Source organism: Lobosporangium transversale (genome assembly GCF_002105155.1).
Source record: "Lobosporangium transversale strain NRRL 3116 chromosome Unknown BCR41scaffold_45, whole genome shotgun sequence".
Classification (NCBI taxonomy): Eukaryota; Fungi; Mortierellomycota; class Mortierellomycetes; order Mortierellales; family Mortierellaceae; genus Lobosporangium; species Lobosporangium transversale.
In genome coordinates, this window is record NW_019029023.1 from 319878 (window position 1) to 337053 (window position 17176).

The 17176-nt window shown below is 41.9% G+C and overlaps 6 protein-coding genes across 6 annotated transcripts; 4 read left to right on the forward strand and 2 right to left on the reverse strand.

Moving 5' to 3' along the window:
* Window positions 1-492: 492 nt before the first annotated feature.
* Window positions 493-1683, forward strand: BCR41DRAFT_412795 (hypothetical protein; the record flags this gene model as incomplete). Its single annotated transcript, XM_022029478.1, has 3 exons — window positions 493-698; window positions 860-926; window positions 1216-1683. The coding sequence occupies 3 exons, from the start codon at window positions 493-495 to the stop codon at window positions 1681-1683; spliced, it is 741 nt and encodes a 246-aa protein (XP_021877644.1).
* A 381-nt stretch (window positions 1684-2064) lies between these two features.
* BCR41DRAFT_374015 (hypothetical protein) lies at window positions 2065-3006 on the forward strand (the record flags this gene model as incomplete). Its single annotated transcript, XM_022026835.1, has 5 exons — window positions 2065-2090; window positions 2256-2335; window positions 2429-2566; window positions 2613-2793; window positions 2925-3006. 5 exons carry the CDS (start codon window positions 2065-2067, stop codon window positions 3004-3006), a joined length of 507 nt encoding a protein of 168 aa, XP_021877645.1.
* A 564-nt stretch (window positions 3007-3570) lies between these two features.
* Window positions 3571-6354, forward strand: BCR41DRAFT_425122 (hypothetical protein). The gene is made up of 2 exons (XM_022030541.1): window positions 3571-3836; window positions 3929-6354. The coding sequence occupies exons 1-2, from the start codon at window positions 3592-3594 to the stop codon at window positions 6222-6224; spliced, it is 2541 nt and encodes an 846-aa protein (XP_021877646.1). The 5' UTR covers window positions 3571-3591; the 3' UTR covers window positions 6225-6354.
* A 1569-nt stretch (window positions 6355-7923) lies between these two features.
* Window positions 7924-10863, forward strand: BCR41DRAFT_412796 (hypothetical protein; the record flags this gene model as incomplete). Its single annotated transcript, XM_022029479.1, has 7 exons — window positions 7924-8239; window positions 8311-8413; window positions 8502-8847; window positions 8870-9220; window positions 9268-9493; window positions 9527-10086; window positions 10120-10863. The coding sequence occupies 7 exons, from the start codon at window positions 7924-7926 to the stop codon at window positions 10861-10863; spliced, it is 2646 nt and encodes an 881-aa protein (XP_021877647.1).
* Window positions 10864-11865: 1002 nt separating this feature from the next.
* On the reverse strand, window positions 11866-14527 carry BCR41DRAFT_311575 (Pescadillo N-terminus-domain-containing protein; the record flags this gene model as incomplete). Its single annotated transcript, XM_022021041.1, has 5 exons — window positions 11866-12210; window positions 12377-13132; window positions 13190-13399; window positions 13620-14145; window positions 14427-14527. 5 exons carry the CDS (start codon window positions 14525-14527, stop codon window positions 11866-11868), a joined length of 1938 nt encoding a protein of 645 aa, XP_021877648.1.
* Window positions 14528-14910: 383 nt separating this feature from the next.
* Window positions 14911-16627, reverse strand: BCR41DRAFT_311573 (major facilitator superfamily domain-containing protein; the record flags this gene model as incomplete). The annotated part of the gene is made up of 3 exons (XM_022021040.1): window positions 14911-15527; window positions 15649-16147; window positions 16277-16627. The coding sequence occupies 3 exons, from the start codon at window positions 16625-16627 to the stop codon at window positions 14911-14913; spliced, it is 1467 nt and encodes a 488-aa protein (XP_021877649.1).
* Between the last annotated feature and the right edge of the window lie 549 nt (window positions 16628-17176).

The window sequence follows — 17176 nt, forward strand, 5'->3', positions numbered from 1 at the left end:
CAAATAACCGAGCATCATGAGAAAGTAGCAGTAGAAATAGTGGCAATAACGCGTCGCACAAAGACGCGATAAATCATTGACAAGAGTTTTGAATGAGCCCATGTCACCTTATAGATAGATGTACTTACCTGGTACAAGTCCCTCTACCAGAAAAATGAATAAATACCCCATGGGTGTGGTGTGTGGACCCACATCTTATTCTCACTTACTTTTCTCACTGTTTACGATCTATCTGAAAATATTTTTCAGTACCAACATGCGCGATCAACAATGCGAGAGTAATCTGGGAAAGTAATGTTCTGTGTATCCTGAGTGGTGAAGAGGATAAAGAAGTCTCTTGAGGAAGCCGCCTTTTTCCTTTCATTATTGTAGGCTCGTTGGTTGATAATCGAGTTTCCAGTAGAAAATTTGTATTGATGTACCCCGTTACTGATAGGTCTGGAGTCCAGTGATAGAAAGGCGTCGCCATAAGGTGCTGATGTGGCATTAAGAATGATATCCTTGTGCTCCCGTAAATTTATGATCTCCTTGCTGCAATTAATGGTCCAATGGCGCCTATTAAACATTGACGTCTTGGTGTCCGTTTGCGCAATGCTGTCCTATGAAATTCTGAAGCGTTTCTTGATTTCCCTGTGCCTGCACCAAAGAGAAATAGGTAGAGGGACATGTACATTTTATCATGACTTCCAGCCCCGGAAGTAGCGGAAGTGATCTCGGATCCCGTCCCGCATGGTTTCAATTAGCTCGTCACTTGCTTGATACTCCTAACCTACTCCTGCGCTGCTGACAAGTAGTCTTGGTTCAGTGCATGCCAAACCTACTCAAATAGTCCTTGAGTAACTTTTAATACTAATAATAGCTGTCTCATCAGCATTAATACGATATTGCGATACAAATTACCATTGGGAAGGCTTCGACTATTGATGGTAGGCTTGAGCGTTCTGCTAACATTCCTTCGATTTTTTTTACTGTCAGATTCAGATGAATCTGACGCAATCTCGTAATATGACCCCTCAAAAGCTCGCCATATTCTCCCATTAACCGTTCAGATGCAATTCTTTGTTGATGAAGCCCAAGGTCGTGTACAATTGTGCCTGCATTGAGTGATGTGATTTTTGTCTTGATGTCTGAGTAGTGGGACCAGAATTGATCCTCTGAATGTTGTCTGAATTTGTCAGAGTTATCTTTTAATTTACTCCTTCTTTTACTGCGAAGGACAGGAACTTCCAAAAGGTCTTCAAACATCTTGATTGCAGATTCTTTGTCTGTCAATTTGAAACGTCTCACGAAATTGGGGAAGCACACATGTTCTTGATGTGGAGTCTTGGTAGTCACCCATTTATATGGACTTTTGGTACTGTCATCTCCTATGATATCATACAAGGAAAGGGTAAGGAAATCCAATTAGAGATTATACTATTACTAATCAAATTCAAAAGTCGAAAATGTCGCCAATCAAACAGATCGATCACAAGGCGCCACTGTCGGCGTTACCATGCAAAGCTCTCTGGTGACCACCAATATCATAGCTACCCCCGCTCAGTTGAGCCGGAAGTATATCAACCGGAGCTAAGGAAGCGAAGCTACGTGCGATATAGTGTTTCAAAGCGCGATCAAGTGAATCAATTACATGCCTTAGTCTGGCCTGGGGTCTACAGTCACCTGAACAGAAATGAATTATGAACAAATAGTAATCCTCTTAGTAATAGATTAACGATTAAACAAGTCTACAAGTACTCAATAGAGAGAAAAGAGGAGGGAAAAGACAGAATCGAGAGTGAAGTGAGAGAGATATGCTGATTAAAAAACATTGCTTTCCTTGAGAATACATGTGTGATAAATCGAGGAAGAGAGATAAAGAAAAAAGTGCGAAAGAATGCAGAAGATGTGGATGGAGTTGAACACCATTGTTCCGACCCCTCCACCTTTAAAAAAAAAAAGGTGCAAAGAGAGAGAAAATAAGTTGGTTCCCGGAGAGAGTCAAAAAAATAAATAAATAAAGCGGTGTGCAGTAAGAGCAGTGGACACGACTAAAAAAGGGCGTGCAGAAGCAAGAAAAAAAAAATGCGCAGAGAGGTGTACAGAGTGAAGTAAAAAAAAGGTGCAGAGAAAATGGATGGCAATCAGACGCGTAAACGAGTCATCAGCCATCAATCAATCAATCAATCAATCAAATAAATAAAATTGACCGTAATTACTTTAATTAAACGCGAAGAGAGGGAGAAAGGCGCACAAACAAGGAATCTGAATAATAGGGGACACCTGGCAATTTACTCTGGCTTTTTGACCTCGGTAATCAAAAATGGTAACCTTCTTTTTCAGAGAAATAGTTCGGGTAATATTTCTCCTCGAACCCCCTTGGTGTTGGCAGAGGATCTCTACTCCTAAAGTGAAATAAAAAATAATAAAAAAAAGGTTGAATAAATAGGTTTCGGAACAGGAATACAGCAATTCAAAATAATATTGTTTACCAGCGATCGGCTGCATCAAGGTCTTGCCGCGAATGTTGAGCATTTAGGCAATAGCAGTATTTCCTCATCTGACGCATCTGGGACTTTGATCCACGGTATCATCGAAAACACCTCGGGGGAAAGACTGTTTTGACAGAATAGCTGAAAAGGCGCACCGAAACCAGTGCCGTTTCCCCGGCGTGCTGACAGTCCGAGTGCATCGAAGGGTTGAGAGATTCGGCAGACCGATAACAGATAACGGAGCCGTACCCTTTCTTGTTCAGGATAGGATAAGGGCCATCGACCCCAATGTTGGTAGTAGGATTGTGTTTGTGATAAAAGGGTGAGAGAAAAGCTTTCTTTTATGTCCTTTTCACTCCAATTTCTTCATGTCGTGTGATCAATAACTCATGTATTGTCCGCTCCATTTGGTCAGTGATTCTTATACTTTATTGAATAACCTTGATACATTAGGAGCCAATTACAGTATTTCCCTCGTCGCGGCGAAATATCGAGATCAGCTGCCAAAGCGGTTCGGCCATCACTTTTTGAATAGAAAATATCAGAATCGCTGACCAAACGAGATGGAGTTTATTTTTATTGCAAGCTCACAATCCAGAATCAGCCATCATCGCTGGAGTACTGATCAAACGAAGCGGACAACACATGACATGACCCATATCCCATATTGCGGACAAAAATGGTCGCAATTTTTTTTTTTTTTTTTTTTTTTTTTTTTGTAAGATCTGAGCCTTTTTCAGAGTTGAATAGAAAATAGTGAAGCGATTCTCACCGGTGGTAGCGATGCCCTGTGGATCAAATGACATGGCTTGACATAGTATAATGATAAAAAGATGACCAAATAAAGTATAGTGTCTCCCCTATAACATTAATTTACTAGAGACGTTGAGGCAAAGAGAGGTGTTTCTTTGATAACAGGAAAAAATAGCCCTTTTTCTGTTATTATTGTTTCCAATCACTGTTGATCTTCGTTTACTGTGCAGACAATCCTTTCAGACTACGTGACCACCGGCAGTGATTGACGAACTAAAAAGGAAACCAAAAAAAAATTGACGCACTGACGATGATTCGTTGTTACACCAACTGAAATAACGCCTCTCTTCATTGCCCGCGTTCCTTGATGAGATTGTCGGATGCATTCCCTTCAATGAAAATGATGAAAGATCAGTTCCAACAACTCCGAAAGGCCAACAGCGACATCATTGAAAAAGTTTGCGTCAGAATTGCACCTACTTCCAGAAGCAATGGCAGCAACTCGTCATTCTACGTGACTTTGCAAGACATTCGAAATGTGTTTCCAGATGCACATCGATTCATGTTGGATGGGAGCCTCATCCCTTTCCTAGTAGATGGCAGTGGCAACAGGTATGTTGTTTTATCGTGATACCTTTTCAATTACTCTAAAAAAAAAAAAAAAGCGAGAGACCAATCTAGCATGTCTTTTATTCTTCTATTAGAATCGATCCTCTGCGCATTGCCTTTTATCCTGACAAGGTCCTGGACGTCGTTGCAGAAGGACCAAAGCCCTGCAACATTAATAATAGCCTCAACAGCGACAGTAACAGTGGCAGCGACACCACTATCAGTTTGCCTACCTTGAAGAAGTCAGTATATCTGGCCTCTCAGGAGCTTCTTCAATCATTATCAGTCTTGATTCAATCTTTCAGCTCATCTCTTGTTACTCACGAAAATACGCAAAAAGGAATGACCAAATCTGACCTTGAGCAGATTGAAATCTTACTACTGTATGTCAAAAAGAGAGACGAAGGGATGCTTAAATTGCAATCAGAGATGCATAGCTTGCGACTGAAGGCTAAGGAGAATGATAAAGTAACTAAGCTGCAACTAGAGGTGCTCAAGCTGCGACTGGAATCCAAAGAAAAAGATGAAAAGATCATTAATTTGCAACACCAAGCTCTTAGCAGGCCCACCATCATTCAGGAGCATGCTAATCAAGCTCCCGACAGGGCTACCATCCTTCAAAAGCATGCTGAAGCTATCCTTGCCCAGAACTATGAGCTGTATGAATATCCACTTTCTCGACTATTTATCATTTTGCCCGTCGACAGCACCAAATGGGATCCAACGAATGTCTTGAGGAACAAGGTCCGCCTCTATTTTCTTTGTGAATATGGAGACCACTCCATAAAGACAAGAAAAGACAGCCACGACCAAATCCATATTGTCAAACATGAAGAATATGAGATCCAATACAGCATGGAGTTCTTCCGCAAGTATGGAAAGCACATGGTGATCCTTTTAGAGTGGCTCAAGTTGAGGATGCTCTCGCCCACTTCTCTGAGACCTATCCCAAATCTGACCAACGCCGGTATCGATAAATCGCTCGACTACATGAAAGCACTCTCTGCTGAGTATCCGGCCTTGATTAACATCAACACATTTGATGACTATGAGGTGCTTGAAGGAGCAGACCTTCGCCAGCTGGGCACATTCCTTCAAACCAGTGATAAATACAGACAAATTTGTAACTTGTACAGGACTACAACTGAAGTGGGGCATGTTAGATGGATTTGTGCCGACCACTTTCACTTGGATTATAGAGAGAAAGGGCAGAAAGCACTCTTATGTGAAATTGCTCTGAATGGAGGCAAATACAACATGCATCTTGGCAAAGCGATGGTCAAATTGGAGTCTAGTACTAGAGCTAAAGTATTCCTCAATGCTCTGGCCAATGCAAGATGTGTTTATGAGTTGGATATCACACTCAACTGGGATTGGTCCGAAGCTACCCTTGAAGCACTTGAGAGAGCATTGAAGGTGTCGGGTATATCAATCCTACGACTTGAACTTGGACTATCTCAAGAAAGCAGCAGCGGGAATGCAGTTCCAAGATCCACACGATATGAAGCACTTATTCGTATAATTGAGCTTAACAGTATGAGGGTGATTCATATTGCCCTCTCACCGGACCTCATAGAGCTCTCTCGTTTAGAGCCTAGAAGCGCATCGCACCTTCATAAGTTATCCTTTGAGATGGAACCTCAAGGAGTTGAAGCTAATGATTTTCGAGTACTTGTGAATTCACTCAAGACCAATACGACTTTGCTCGTCTTGGACTTGGAGGGCAACTCAATTGGGGATAAAGGGGCCCTGGCGCTATCAGAAGCGCTAAAGACTAACACAGCTCTGACCTCTTTGAGCTTGCGCGAGAACTCAATTGGACATAAAGGAGCTCTGGCACTCTCAAAGGCACTCAAGATTAATACCACGTTAACTACTTTGAACTTGAACTGGAACTTGATTGAGGAGAAAGGGGCTGTGGTACTGTTGGAGGCGCTCAAGAGTAACACGACTTTGGTCACTTTGGGCTTGCGTGGCAACTCGATTGGGAGGGAAGGTGCTCTAACGCTGGCAGAAGCGCTCAAGGTCAATACGGGGTTGGCTTTTTTGGACCTGCACGACAACTCACTTGAGAAGGAAGGAATTCTGGCGCTATCAGAGGCGCTCAAGACCAACAAAGTATTGACAGATTTGAATTTGGGAGGTAACGGAGTAAGGAATGAAGGAGCTCTGGCACTCTCAGAGGCGCTCAAGGTTAACACTACTTTGACCATTTTGGGCTTGAGCCAAAACCTAATTAAGAAAGAAGGAGCTCTGGCGTTTCTAGAGGCACTCAGGATTAACACAACCTTGACCAGTTTGGACTTGTGGGACAATTTAGTTGGTGAAGAAGAAAGTCTGGCACTGTCAGAGGCCCTTAAAGTGAACGCGGCTTTGGCCCTTTTTGATTGAAGGGCGTAAATCGAAAACCAAGGTGTCCTGGTACTGTTTGAAACACTTGGTTCTATTTGATCGAATGAATTATACTTTTGGCCATAGATTATTTCTCGCTGTTCCTTAAAGTAAAGTCCATCAATTTCGTAATTGCACAATCTTTTTTTATTGCAAAAAAATCAAAAATCAAAAATAAAAAAAAGATGTATAAAGGCGAAAGTAAGTTCCATGGAGGACAGATGTAAAGATTGCGCAAGTGGCTCCACTTGTGTCTCAACGTGTCGAAGTCCACCGTCAAAGGATGAGGTTTCCATGTCATGAACCGATGAAGCTGATTGTTGGGCGATAAGGTGGGGGCCCCACTGCTGGTCTAGATTGACGAGCCCAGCCTCCATTCGAGCCGTGCTTGCATCCGGTGCGATGGTGCACCTGCTGGATTGAATACCGATGGCACGTATGTGGTCCTGGGTCTCATGTCTGTTGCTAGACAATACTTCCAAATTTTGTCCGCCAGATCAATCAGAGGTTGTGAGCGAGTTCCGCCGAACCGGTTGATGTAAGCGGTGGTGGTTGTGTTGTCGATTACTAGGCTGAGCATTCTTCCTTGTGTTTGAGGAAGAGTGGCTGCGTAGTACATGGCTAGTAATTCTTTTAGATTGATGTATTGGTGAGGTATGTCTGGTGGCCATAGCCCTATCCAAGTGCGTTATCCTATGACAATCCCCCAACCTTGGCCGGAGGCGTCTGTGTACACGTCCATTTGAGCTGGCGATTGAATCCATGATGTTCCGTTCCACTCCTTGAGTTGGTTTGTCCACCAATCCAGATTGACTCGAGTTCTGTCGTCCAGTGGGATTGTCACTTCCCATGATGGCACCCCGCGCATCCATTTGGTGCTTCCAAGTGTGAAAGCTGTGTGGATGGAAACGATGTCCTTGTCTATATTGATCTCCTGAACATGGAGACTTTCTTTGATGAAAAAGTCAGCCAATCGGAAAATATCCGCAGCTTCAAGAAAAAGCGGAGGTAAAACTGCGTCTATAAAAAAAGTCATTGCTCCTCGGAAGGTCGGCACGCCTGTTACAGGTCCTATAGAAAGTGTAGCCCAAAGTGCAAATGTGTCCAATGGTCTGAACCTTTGAATAAAGAGCACATTGAACATCTTCTCTATATTAAATTACAGTCAAAAAAATAAAAAGAAAAAGAAAAATAAACAAGGTATCATGCAGCTTCTTTGATAATTGACTTCCTCGATCTACCCTTTCTACAAGCGACGCCAATAATTGATATAATGCCAGCATTTTTCCATATAAAAAAGAAGAAAAAACGGATCGCTGTCAAAGCTAGTGAGCATGCATGAAAAGAAGACACGATTGCCCTTATCGCTATTTATTCAGTGACAGGGTAAAAAATAATCCTGTCTATCAGATGTGTACAGTCACAAATATTTAATATTTACGTAATAAGAAACGGCTGGTGGCAAATGCATGTTACGTCTGGATTGACAGCGGCTGAAATGAAATATCGGTATAATAGGAGCAGATCTGTCGGCATGGCTCTCTCTACATTAGTTCTCTTTATATTACCTTGCTCACTTTTAGCTTTTATCACCCTCATTACTCTTCTCCTTCCTTCCTTTTGAAGGCCACACGACTGTATTTGATCTTCCTTTCTACTTTCACCAGCCAACTCACTTTTTTGTCTATTAATCACACCGATGATGGACAAAATTTCACTCCTTTGCATCCCTAACGGGGAGTCTACCGCATTCCCAGTGGACATAAATCCCCAGAAGACTATCAGCCACCTCAAAAAGGCAATCAAGGAGAAAAAAGACGCTTTTCAGGGTATTAATGCCTACGAACTCATCCTTCATAAGGTCTCGGTCCCTGGTGAAGGCACCACAGTCAATCTCACCAATGTTGGATCAAAGGAGTCACTCACCAGAGGATCAAGCAAGGTCTCCAAGGTATTTGGCACATCACCTCTGCCCGAGAAGACTATTCACGTCATTGTTCAGCGTCCATCAGCAGGTAAGGGATCAACTGATATGCTCTCTCTAAATTTTTTGCATGATGTTGTTGATTAACATTACTGATTATAGTGATGCCGCTTCTAATTACCTTCATGTTCCTCTTCGGGTTACCCTTCAGAGCAACCTACTCAAAAAGCAGCGCCAGGGCCGCCAAGGCTAGTGCAAGAAGCATGTAAGTTGATGGCACTATCCTTTCAAGACCGCAATCCGGTTTTGGTATGGATTTGCGGTTAATATCTTGCATTCATTGTAGTCAATAGGGAACTAGAGAATATCGAGAAGAAGGTCTTCCATGCGGACACTCCAATTTCACGTTTCCTTCATTCATACGTGAAGGGTGACATTAAGCTCCCTGACGCAGACTGTTGTGTCAAAGGCTTACCACGGGCCTGGCTCCGATCAAGATATTTCAGCCCTGAGTTACCTCAGCCTGCTCTCTATCTCATACATCCAAGAAAACCACATGAGACGATAACGACACCTCCTTCTGTAACAGCGCTAGATACGATCAGCAGGTTTCAGAATAACGACATTATCACTTTTTTCGGCGAGAGTGGATGTGGAAAGGCGAGAGCAGTCGTGGAAATGCTTGCACAGAACTGGGGGGTTCTACTTTAATGGCAGTCAGTCGGACAGAGGTTCAATGGACGTTGTTACTTTGTTCAAGTCAGCAATGAAGAGGTCGAAGCAGTACCTTTCGTCCGATAAGGTTCAGAATGGCCCCAATATCCAGGCGATTACAAACTGTTTACTTATTTCGCGTCTTATGGTTCTGCATTACTGTCTGAGTATCGGCTGCAATGATTCATTTACTTGCGAGCGTTGGATGTTGCTCCAAATGTGCCCAGGAGCCTTTAACACCGATGTATCAGATGTCTTTGACGATGTTTTCACGGCTATACTACGCGCCTATCATGACCAGAGACCGGTTATCGTTCTCATAAGCTTGGAGTACCTATTACATGGTCGGTTTACTCAGGTTAAAGGCCGATCTCCTCACTTGCCTCTAATTCTCCAACGAACAAGCTTCTCGTTGTCCTTGATGAAGCGCAAGCCCTGAATGATCATGGAAGAGAATGCTTTGTGTCGCACGCGGATTCCAGAACTCCTAGGCCGATTCTCTCACCTATTATTTATGGGCTTAGGAACATATCACGAAGTAGACAAGACTACTGCGTGGTGACATGTGGCGCAGCCATCAGTGAAGATGAGATTGAAGTATTAGGAAGCTCGAGCACTTCAAAATACTTTGGTCATATCGAATACTGAATTATGGACTTCCCAGGCTGGGAATCAGTGGGCCAGGTGGCTCTGTACATCAACAGTCTTGGAAACATGATGAACGAGGACGACAAGGTGATGCTTCATACATTAATACCAGAGGCAGCTGCCCAGGAGTTGTTTTTCAGCCTTCGAGGCCGATACCGTCCAATCATTACGACAATCGAGGATATCATCACTACCGGATCTCCATCATACTGGAAAGAAGCTATTGAAGGCCGAGTTCGATCTTTGGTAAACTATCCTAAGCAACTTCACATGCCTGGGGATATTTGCTCAGCTATCAAAAGGACGATCGACAAAGTTGCGAAGGATCCAATCAGGTTCGGGGATGCTGTCGAACTCAAGCACGTCCTCAAGCAAACTATTGTTTATCGAGCCTCTCTGGGACTGCCATGGAGCTTACAAGGAGAGAAGCCGATCTTGGTTGAGAGCGCTTTCGGCTGTCTCCGCAATGTAGCTACCAGCACGGTTTTTGGGAAGTCATTCTACACGGTTATTGATGAGCCATTTATATTCCAGGCTGCCTACAACTTTATCAAGCATGAGGACTATGACTTCTATGTGCACTTCAGGGAATAGTATCAAGACTTACAGGGTCGACAACCTGAAGAAAGGATCTTTGAGCTGCACGCACCCTTGGATCTGGTTTACGCTTTCCATAATAAACAGCTCAAGCAAGAATTATTCTCGATCCCCAAGGCTGCTAAGCATCAACCTACGCCAAAACTTAAAAGCCCTATCCCTGAATTTGAGCCTGTTGCTTTTCTCAGGCATTTGTTCAAACATAAAGCAACGATTGTCGGATGGGAAGATTATGATTGGAGGGTTCGATACATGGAGGCTCTGACTATGGGCGATTTTTTAGAGGCACACTACAAGCATAGCTCGATGTGGGGTGGCTCTGCGGTACCGCCTTTTTACTACCCAGAGTCGTCTCTTTCGGGACCGGATATAGTCTTTGTTCTACGAATTGATGATCAGCTCTACCCTGTGTTTGTCCAGACGAAGCTCTCTCAAGATATTTCTCCAGGAAAAGTAGAGGAGGCACGGTTGACGATACATGAGAGCAAACTCAAGCATCATCTTCCGAATTTGGCCTCATACTGCCCTGGCGGAAAGTACTTTGGCTTGATCTACGTTCACCCTATGGTTGTAAAAACACCTCGAGAGAGCTGGGATGATAGTCTTTGGCGTACAGAGCCCGATTGTGGAGCCGATGGCAATCAAGTCCTCAAGGATGACGACATACCATCGATGCAACTCCTTATGATTATTGATAGGAGCAATATGCAGAGTCTTCTTCCAGGAGGAGTGGTTGACTTTCTCGATAGTGTGTAAGGCATCAAGCGAGCACATGAGCAATCAGGCTCGTCTGATAGGGCGGATAAGAAACCAATGTTGGTGAAGCAACAGTAGTGAGTGTTGAAAGACATGTCAATAAACGATATATTGCAGCAATTTGTGGGAGAGCTTTGCAAGCGCTGTTTCGATGTATCCTTTTATTGAGAAGTATTGCCATCATTGCCAACATCCATGATCAACAAAGACTTCTCAGGAAAAATAGCTACTAGCGATGTTTAAAATCGATTCATGAGCCAATAACCTTTTAAAACTATCTTTAACCAATTGAATAATCACGGAACATTGAATTAGACCGAACTTTCACAATTTTCCACTATGAGTTTGTGTAGGTTATAATCTTGCTAAATAGGTTCCATACCCAGAAAGAAGCTACAAGCACTCCTTTCTGTGTACTTTTATTTCCTTTTTTTTTTTTTTTATAAAATAAAAATGTCAGTGTGCCCTTGGTCCTGGTTGCCTGCACTCACCTTGTAACGGTTTGGATAAAAGGAAATAGAAGGTAGTGTAAGTTCCGTACAAATGTGTTGTGGAATAGAACGCGCAGGTATAGTCGCCGCAGCGTTCAAAGCAAACGGAATGGAAGGAAACGAAGATGACAATTTAATCTCTAGTGGTGAACTACGTGAGCGTAACGTTGAGGCAGTAGTGTGATTAAGCCATGTCTGTTGAGACGTCGCGTTACCATCATGAGCGCAGGTCAATCCTATCTATATCTATTATTATTATTATTATTATTATTATTATTATTACTTTTGCCTTTATTTTAATTATTTCTAAACCTATGTGTGGAAAATAAGAAAAAGAGAGAGAGAGAGAGAGAGAGAGAGAGAGAGAGAGAGAGACAGAAGCTGCTATGCAAAATGAATAGTGAGTTTATGAGGAGAGAAAGAAAAAATCTTTTGGTTTTTTTGCTTTTAAGTATTGTAATGTAATGTTAATGTAAATGTAAATGTAAATGTATATAATGTAATTTTTATTTTACTTCCTGGCCTTCTTATTGGCGGCCTTGGCTTCCTTGGCCAATTGCTCCTTCTTCTTGGTCAACTTCTCGACCTCAGCAGCCTTCTTGTTCTTGCCATATTGGATCTTGTTGTACAATTTCTGTTGCTTATTGGTCATCATGATCTTGGCCAACTCCTTTGCCTCGGCTTCTTCAGCCTCTGCAGCAGTACGCTTCTTGCCAGCAGATCGTGTTACGGGTGCCACATCAGCAGCAGCAGTAACAGCCTTGGTCTTCTTGGCATTCTTCTTGTTTTCCTTGGCCTCAAACTCTGTAAAGGCAACACCTTTAGCTTCAGCCTCCAACTCCCTTTGATGGAGATCCTTATGCTAAAAGATTTGGCATTAGTCAATAATAATGAAAAAAAAAAAAAAAAAAAAAAAAAAAAAAATTAGTCCTTTTCTTTTTTTGCAAAAAAAAAAAAAAAAAAAAAAAAAAAGTCCGTGAGTATACATATTGCACATTCAGCAACATATGTTTATATATTACCTCGGTATCTTCCTCTTCTTCTTCCTCCTCTCCTTCTTCGTCTTCGTCTTCATCTTCATCCTCATCCTCCTCTTCTTCATCCTCCTCTTCTTCATCCTCCTCAGCACTCTCAATCTCCAGATCTTCGGTTTGACCTTCGAATTGATTCTGATCAGGAATGTAATCACCTTCCTTGGCCTCCACAAAGGGTGACAAATGAGGAGGCAAGGTCTTGCCGACATGATAAGGATCTGCTGCTAGGATTTTACCAGCGTTGATGGAATCATAAGCCCATTGGGGTTGAACATAATGACGGTTCAAGAACCGATGTCCCTGTGTGGGACGATCGCTAATTTGATGGGTGATTCTGTCATCATTCTCCTTAAAAGGCGAGCCCTCCCCCAGAACAGGATCCCAGCCCACATGTCCTCCACAGGCACGAAGAATAAACTCGAGTGAGTAGCGAGGGACCTCACGGGATAGGAAGATGTAACATTGACTGAAGAGAGATTGGAATTGAGTCAAATGTTGAGACGCTTTCTGAATATCGGAAAAGGTGACAGTATCGGAGGAAGACCCGTCCAGATTAGGAAGTGGTGCTGGGAATTCGTCCATGGTATCCTCGTTGTCGTTATCGTTATCATTATCGTTATTGTTTTTACTTGATGATGAATTTCCATTTGTGGTCTCATATGAGTTGGATTCTTGAATATGTGCAATCTTATTGGAGAGGGTCTTGAGACGTTTTTCTGATTCTTCCAGACGTTGTTTTTCTTCCTTGGATAATGATGATGATAATGAAGATGATGATGAAGAAATAGAAGCTTCGGGTACATTTAAAGTCTTTGCAATGTTGGCAGCCGACTGTGTGGATTCGATAATCAAGGCGTTCATTCCTGCACCGCCTTCATCCAACTTGAGATCCAATGCAGGAGGATAGACAAGGTTGACATCCGAATATAATTTAAAGTTGACGAATCCACACAGGGTTTGGTAAAACTCCAAGAATGTCAACATGACACGGAAGTCGACATCTGTTGGGACCTATTTTTGGGGTGTTATAATAAAATCAATTAAGCAAGGTAGTTGAAAAATGATTAGAATCGTTTATATATATATATATATATATATATATATATTTTTTTTTTTTTTTGCTTTTCTTTCTGTTGCTGAGAATAATACAGATAATAAACCAAGGTTCCTTAAGACATATTAAATAAAATAATAATAATAATAATAATAAATAAATAAATAAAAAACTTACATCCTGAGAAAATTGATACGGGACAAGCCAGTTGATGGTCTGACCTTTGATCTCGGCTTGATAATAGATTCCTTTGATGGACAAGAAGACCTTACGTAAACTCCTGGTGTGTAGTACATAGTGTTGGAATTCTGCTGCGAGACGTTGACAGTTCTCAATGGTCTCTGCTTTGATCTTTTCGGTTTTGGGCATGGTAGCGAATAAGAAGACCATGCAGAGAGCATCATCCAGATCACGGAGAGCATCTGTAAAAGTGGGGTAACGTTCCTTGATGATATGATCCAACGTATAGATGGGTTTGTTCTCTGCCAAGGTCTTTGCAGTGCTGTATTGACCCTTGGACATGACCTTGGCCATCTTCTTGGCAAAGGTCTTGTATTCACGGAACTTGCTCAGGATGGGTTCATGCATCAAATATTGAATATCCTTTGCATAGTAAAATGTCGCTGGAGCGGTCGAGCCCTTGTTGGCCTTCTTTTTGTTTTTAGGTTCCCGAGGATAAATTCCTTTCAAGATACAGAGACGACTTTAAAAAAAATAAAATAAAATATATAAAAAAAAAAACGCGAGTTAGGGAGATATTATCAGCTAATAGATTGTAGAAACCATGGCTACATATTAAATCCAGGGAAAAAAAAAAAAAAAAAAAAAAAAAAGTTGAGGATATGGAGAATACAAATAAGAAAAATGAGATAAATAATGACATGATAATTAAGAGGTAGAATGCAAAGAAATTATAAAATAAGTGCAAGCAATTGTTTTCCCCCTCCTTTTCCTTTCTGTCTTTTCTTTTCCTCTCTTCCCTACCGAAAATCAGCCAGAGTAACCTGAAGCTTTTTCAGAGCCTGGTTACGGGTGATATAATTGACGGCGGCTCCGGCCTTTCCCTTCTTTTGAAGCTTTCCCATGGCTAGTTGGTTATTCGGGTGTTAAGGATGAAGGGGATGTGAAGAAAAAAAAAAAAAAAAAAAAAAAAAAAGTGGAAAGGTTTTTGTAAATGGAGAGGGGGGAACACTTTGGTGTGTTTTGTCAAGGCTTTAGAAAAAAAAAAAAAAATAACAACAACAACAACAAATCTCACGTGCATGTGGCTTTAGGCAAGTAAAAAGCAGTCATTCATCGCCACCAAAATTTTTTTAATATTGCGAGAGAACATTAAATGAATTCCACGATACATTTTTTTATTAAATTGTAGAGTGTTTGGGTATACACATATTTAAAGCAACTATGAGTGGTTCTAGAAAAAATACAAAGGAGAGAGTAAAGAGTTTTTTTTTTTTTTTTTTTTCTTTCACAGCTTCTGTTCCAGCTGAATCTCTTGAAGTGTGCCTTGGTTGTGAATCTTATTCAGGACCATATCCTCTGCTTGCATATCCCTTTCATATTGTTCCTGATCTCTCAATTTCTGTGCCTTACCACCCATATACAAGACTACAAAGGGCAACAACAAAAGCGTCACAGCAGCGATCAAGATACAAGTCCAGAACATACTAGTCTCCTGATAGATCAAAGCTCCCAACAAGGGTCCAACAACCATTCCCAAAGAGAAACACATATTAAGTATTGAAAAGGCTCTAGCGAATCCATCCCCATCTCCCGTCACTCGGACCACTGCAGAGACCTCCGCCATGATTGGAGTCAAAAAGATGGCACACATACCACCGATTCCCACCAAGAATATGATCATGGCCCAAAGGGGCATTCCAGGAATTCCAAGGACTGCCACAAGAACTACACAGATCGCAATAGCGACACTGGACATGATCTTCGCACCATGTTTATCAGAGAACCAGCCCGCAACCGGTGAAATAAACGATGGGAGACTGAAGGCAAGGAAAATGATACCAATCTTGGTCTTGGACAAGCCGAATTTATCTGCAAGGAAGAGTGGCAGCACTGGCTCAAGCGCTATAAAAAAAAGAAAGAAAGAATAATAATAATAATAATAATACTCTGTTAAGTTTGATTCTCTACTTTTCAGATCCTCATGTAGGGTTGTAGAAAAAAAAACAAAAAAAAAAACACATACCAGCAATAAGAAAAGCTTGAGTGAAGCCGATAGCCAAGCTAGTGAGTAGGCGCGAATTGCTCAAAAGAGCAAGAATAGTTGTCTCCTTGGCAGCGGTAGGTGCGGAAGCAGGCGTAGAAGGGGAGGACTCCAATGAACCGACAATACCGGTTGCTGGTTGCTGCTGTTGTTGCTGTTGCTGCTGCTGCTTCTGTTGCTTCTGAAATTCTCGAATGGCTTTGACTTTGGCAGTTCTTGGTTCGATAATCAACAAACGACAGACCAGATCGATAACAATGAGGACAATACAGAAGACGTAAGGGGCTTTATCACCCACATTATCCTGAAGAAGTCCTCCAACGGGTGGTCCCACCATCAGACCCAGAGATTGACCAATCATCACTTTTCCCATCTCCTGACCCAGTTGATTAGAAGGAAAGGTATCTGAGAGTAGAGCAAGACCTAAAGTCATCATTGTACCTCCTGCTACACCAGCACAAAAGCGGGAGATCAATAATAACTGTTTTTTATATATAAATAAAATAAGAGAAACAGGGAAGAGTAAGTATCTACCCATATCAACTAATTCAATCACAATTTGCAGAGGGAGGTGTGATGCCAACAAACAGAAGAGAAAGTTCAAACTTACCCAGAAATGATCCATACCCTCCATGAAGAGAATTGTAGCAAGCAACAGTCCGACCAAACCAACGATCATTGGAGTGCGTCTGTTTGCCATTTTGTCTGAAATGATACCTGCAATGGGTGAAGAGATCAAGACTCCAACAGCAAAACAAGCAATCAAGGCACCATTGGCTGTTGATTTAAGGCCCAAACGTTCGACAATAAAGGGGGTCAAGGGCATGATGATACCATAGCAGACCATGTCGACAAAGATCGCCAGACCGACGGTGAAGGTTAAAAAGTTGTGAGAGCTTCTTAAACGGGTGAAACGACTGACTGTAGCATTATTACTATTATTATCCAAGTCTACATCCATGTCGTTTCTTGTTGTGGTTGCTGTGGTTGCTGTGTTGAGAACATTTTTATTTACAGTTGAGATCGAGGCAGAGGCAGAAGCAGATTCGTTTAGTGTTGCACATCGATCAGTCTCAGTCTGGTTCTCTAGATCGTTGGTTGAATGGGCATTTGGATTTATGGCCGTGCCATCGCCATCCTATTTAGTTTTTTGAAGGGACAAAGAAGAGAGAGAGAGAGAGAGAGAGAAAGAGGGACAGATCAAATCAGATTAAAAATTGTTTCTCAAGAATTGTCTCAGTTGTGGAATGCTGTCAAACTTACAAATTTTTGTGAGGACATAAAAGTAACACTTGATTAAATAGATAAATACAATAAAATAGTAAAATAGGGGTGGAGGGAGTGTTTCTGTTTCAGTCAAGAGAAATGAATGAAGAGAATGAATGAGAGAGAAGGAGAGGAGAATGTGTGGAATGTAGATGCGAGTGATCAGAATGAAGTCTGAATTGTTTTCGAAAGGGGAGGAAGAAAATAAAATTCTTGAGAAAATGAGAAAGCGGATGGTTCGATG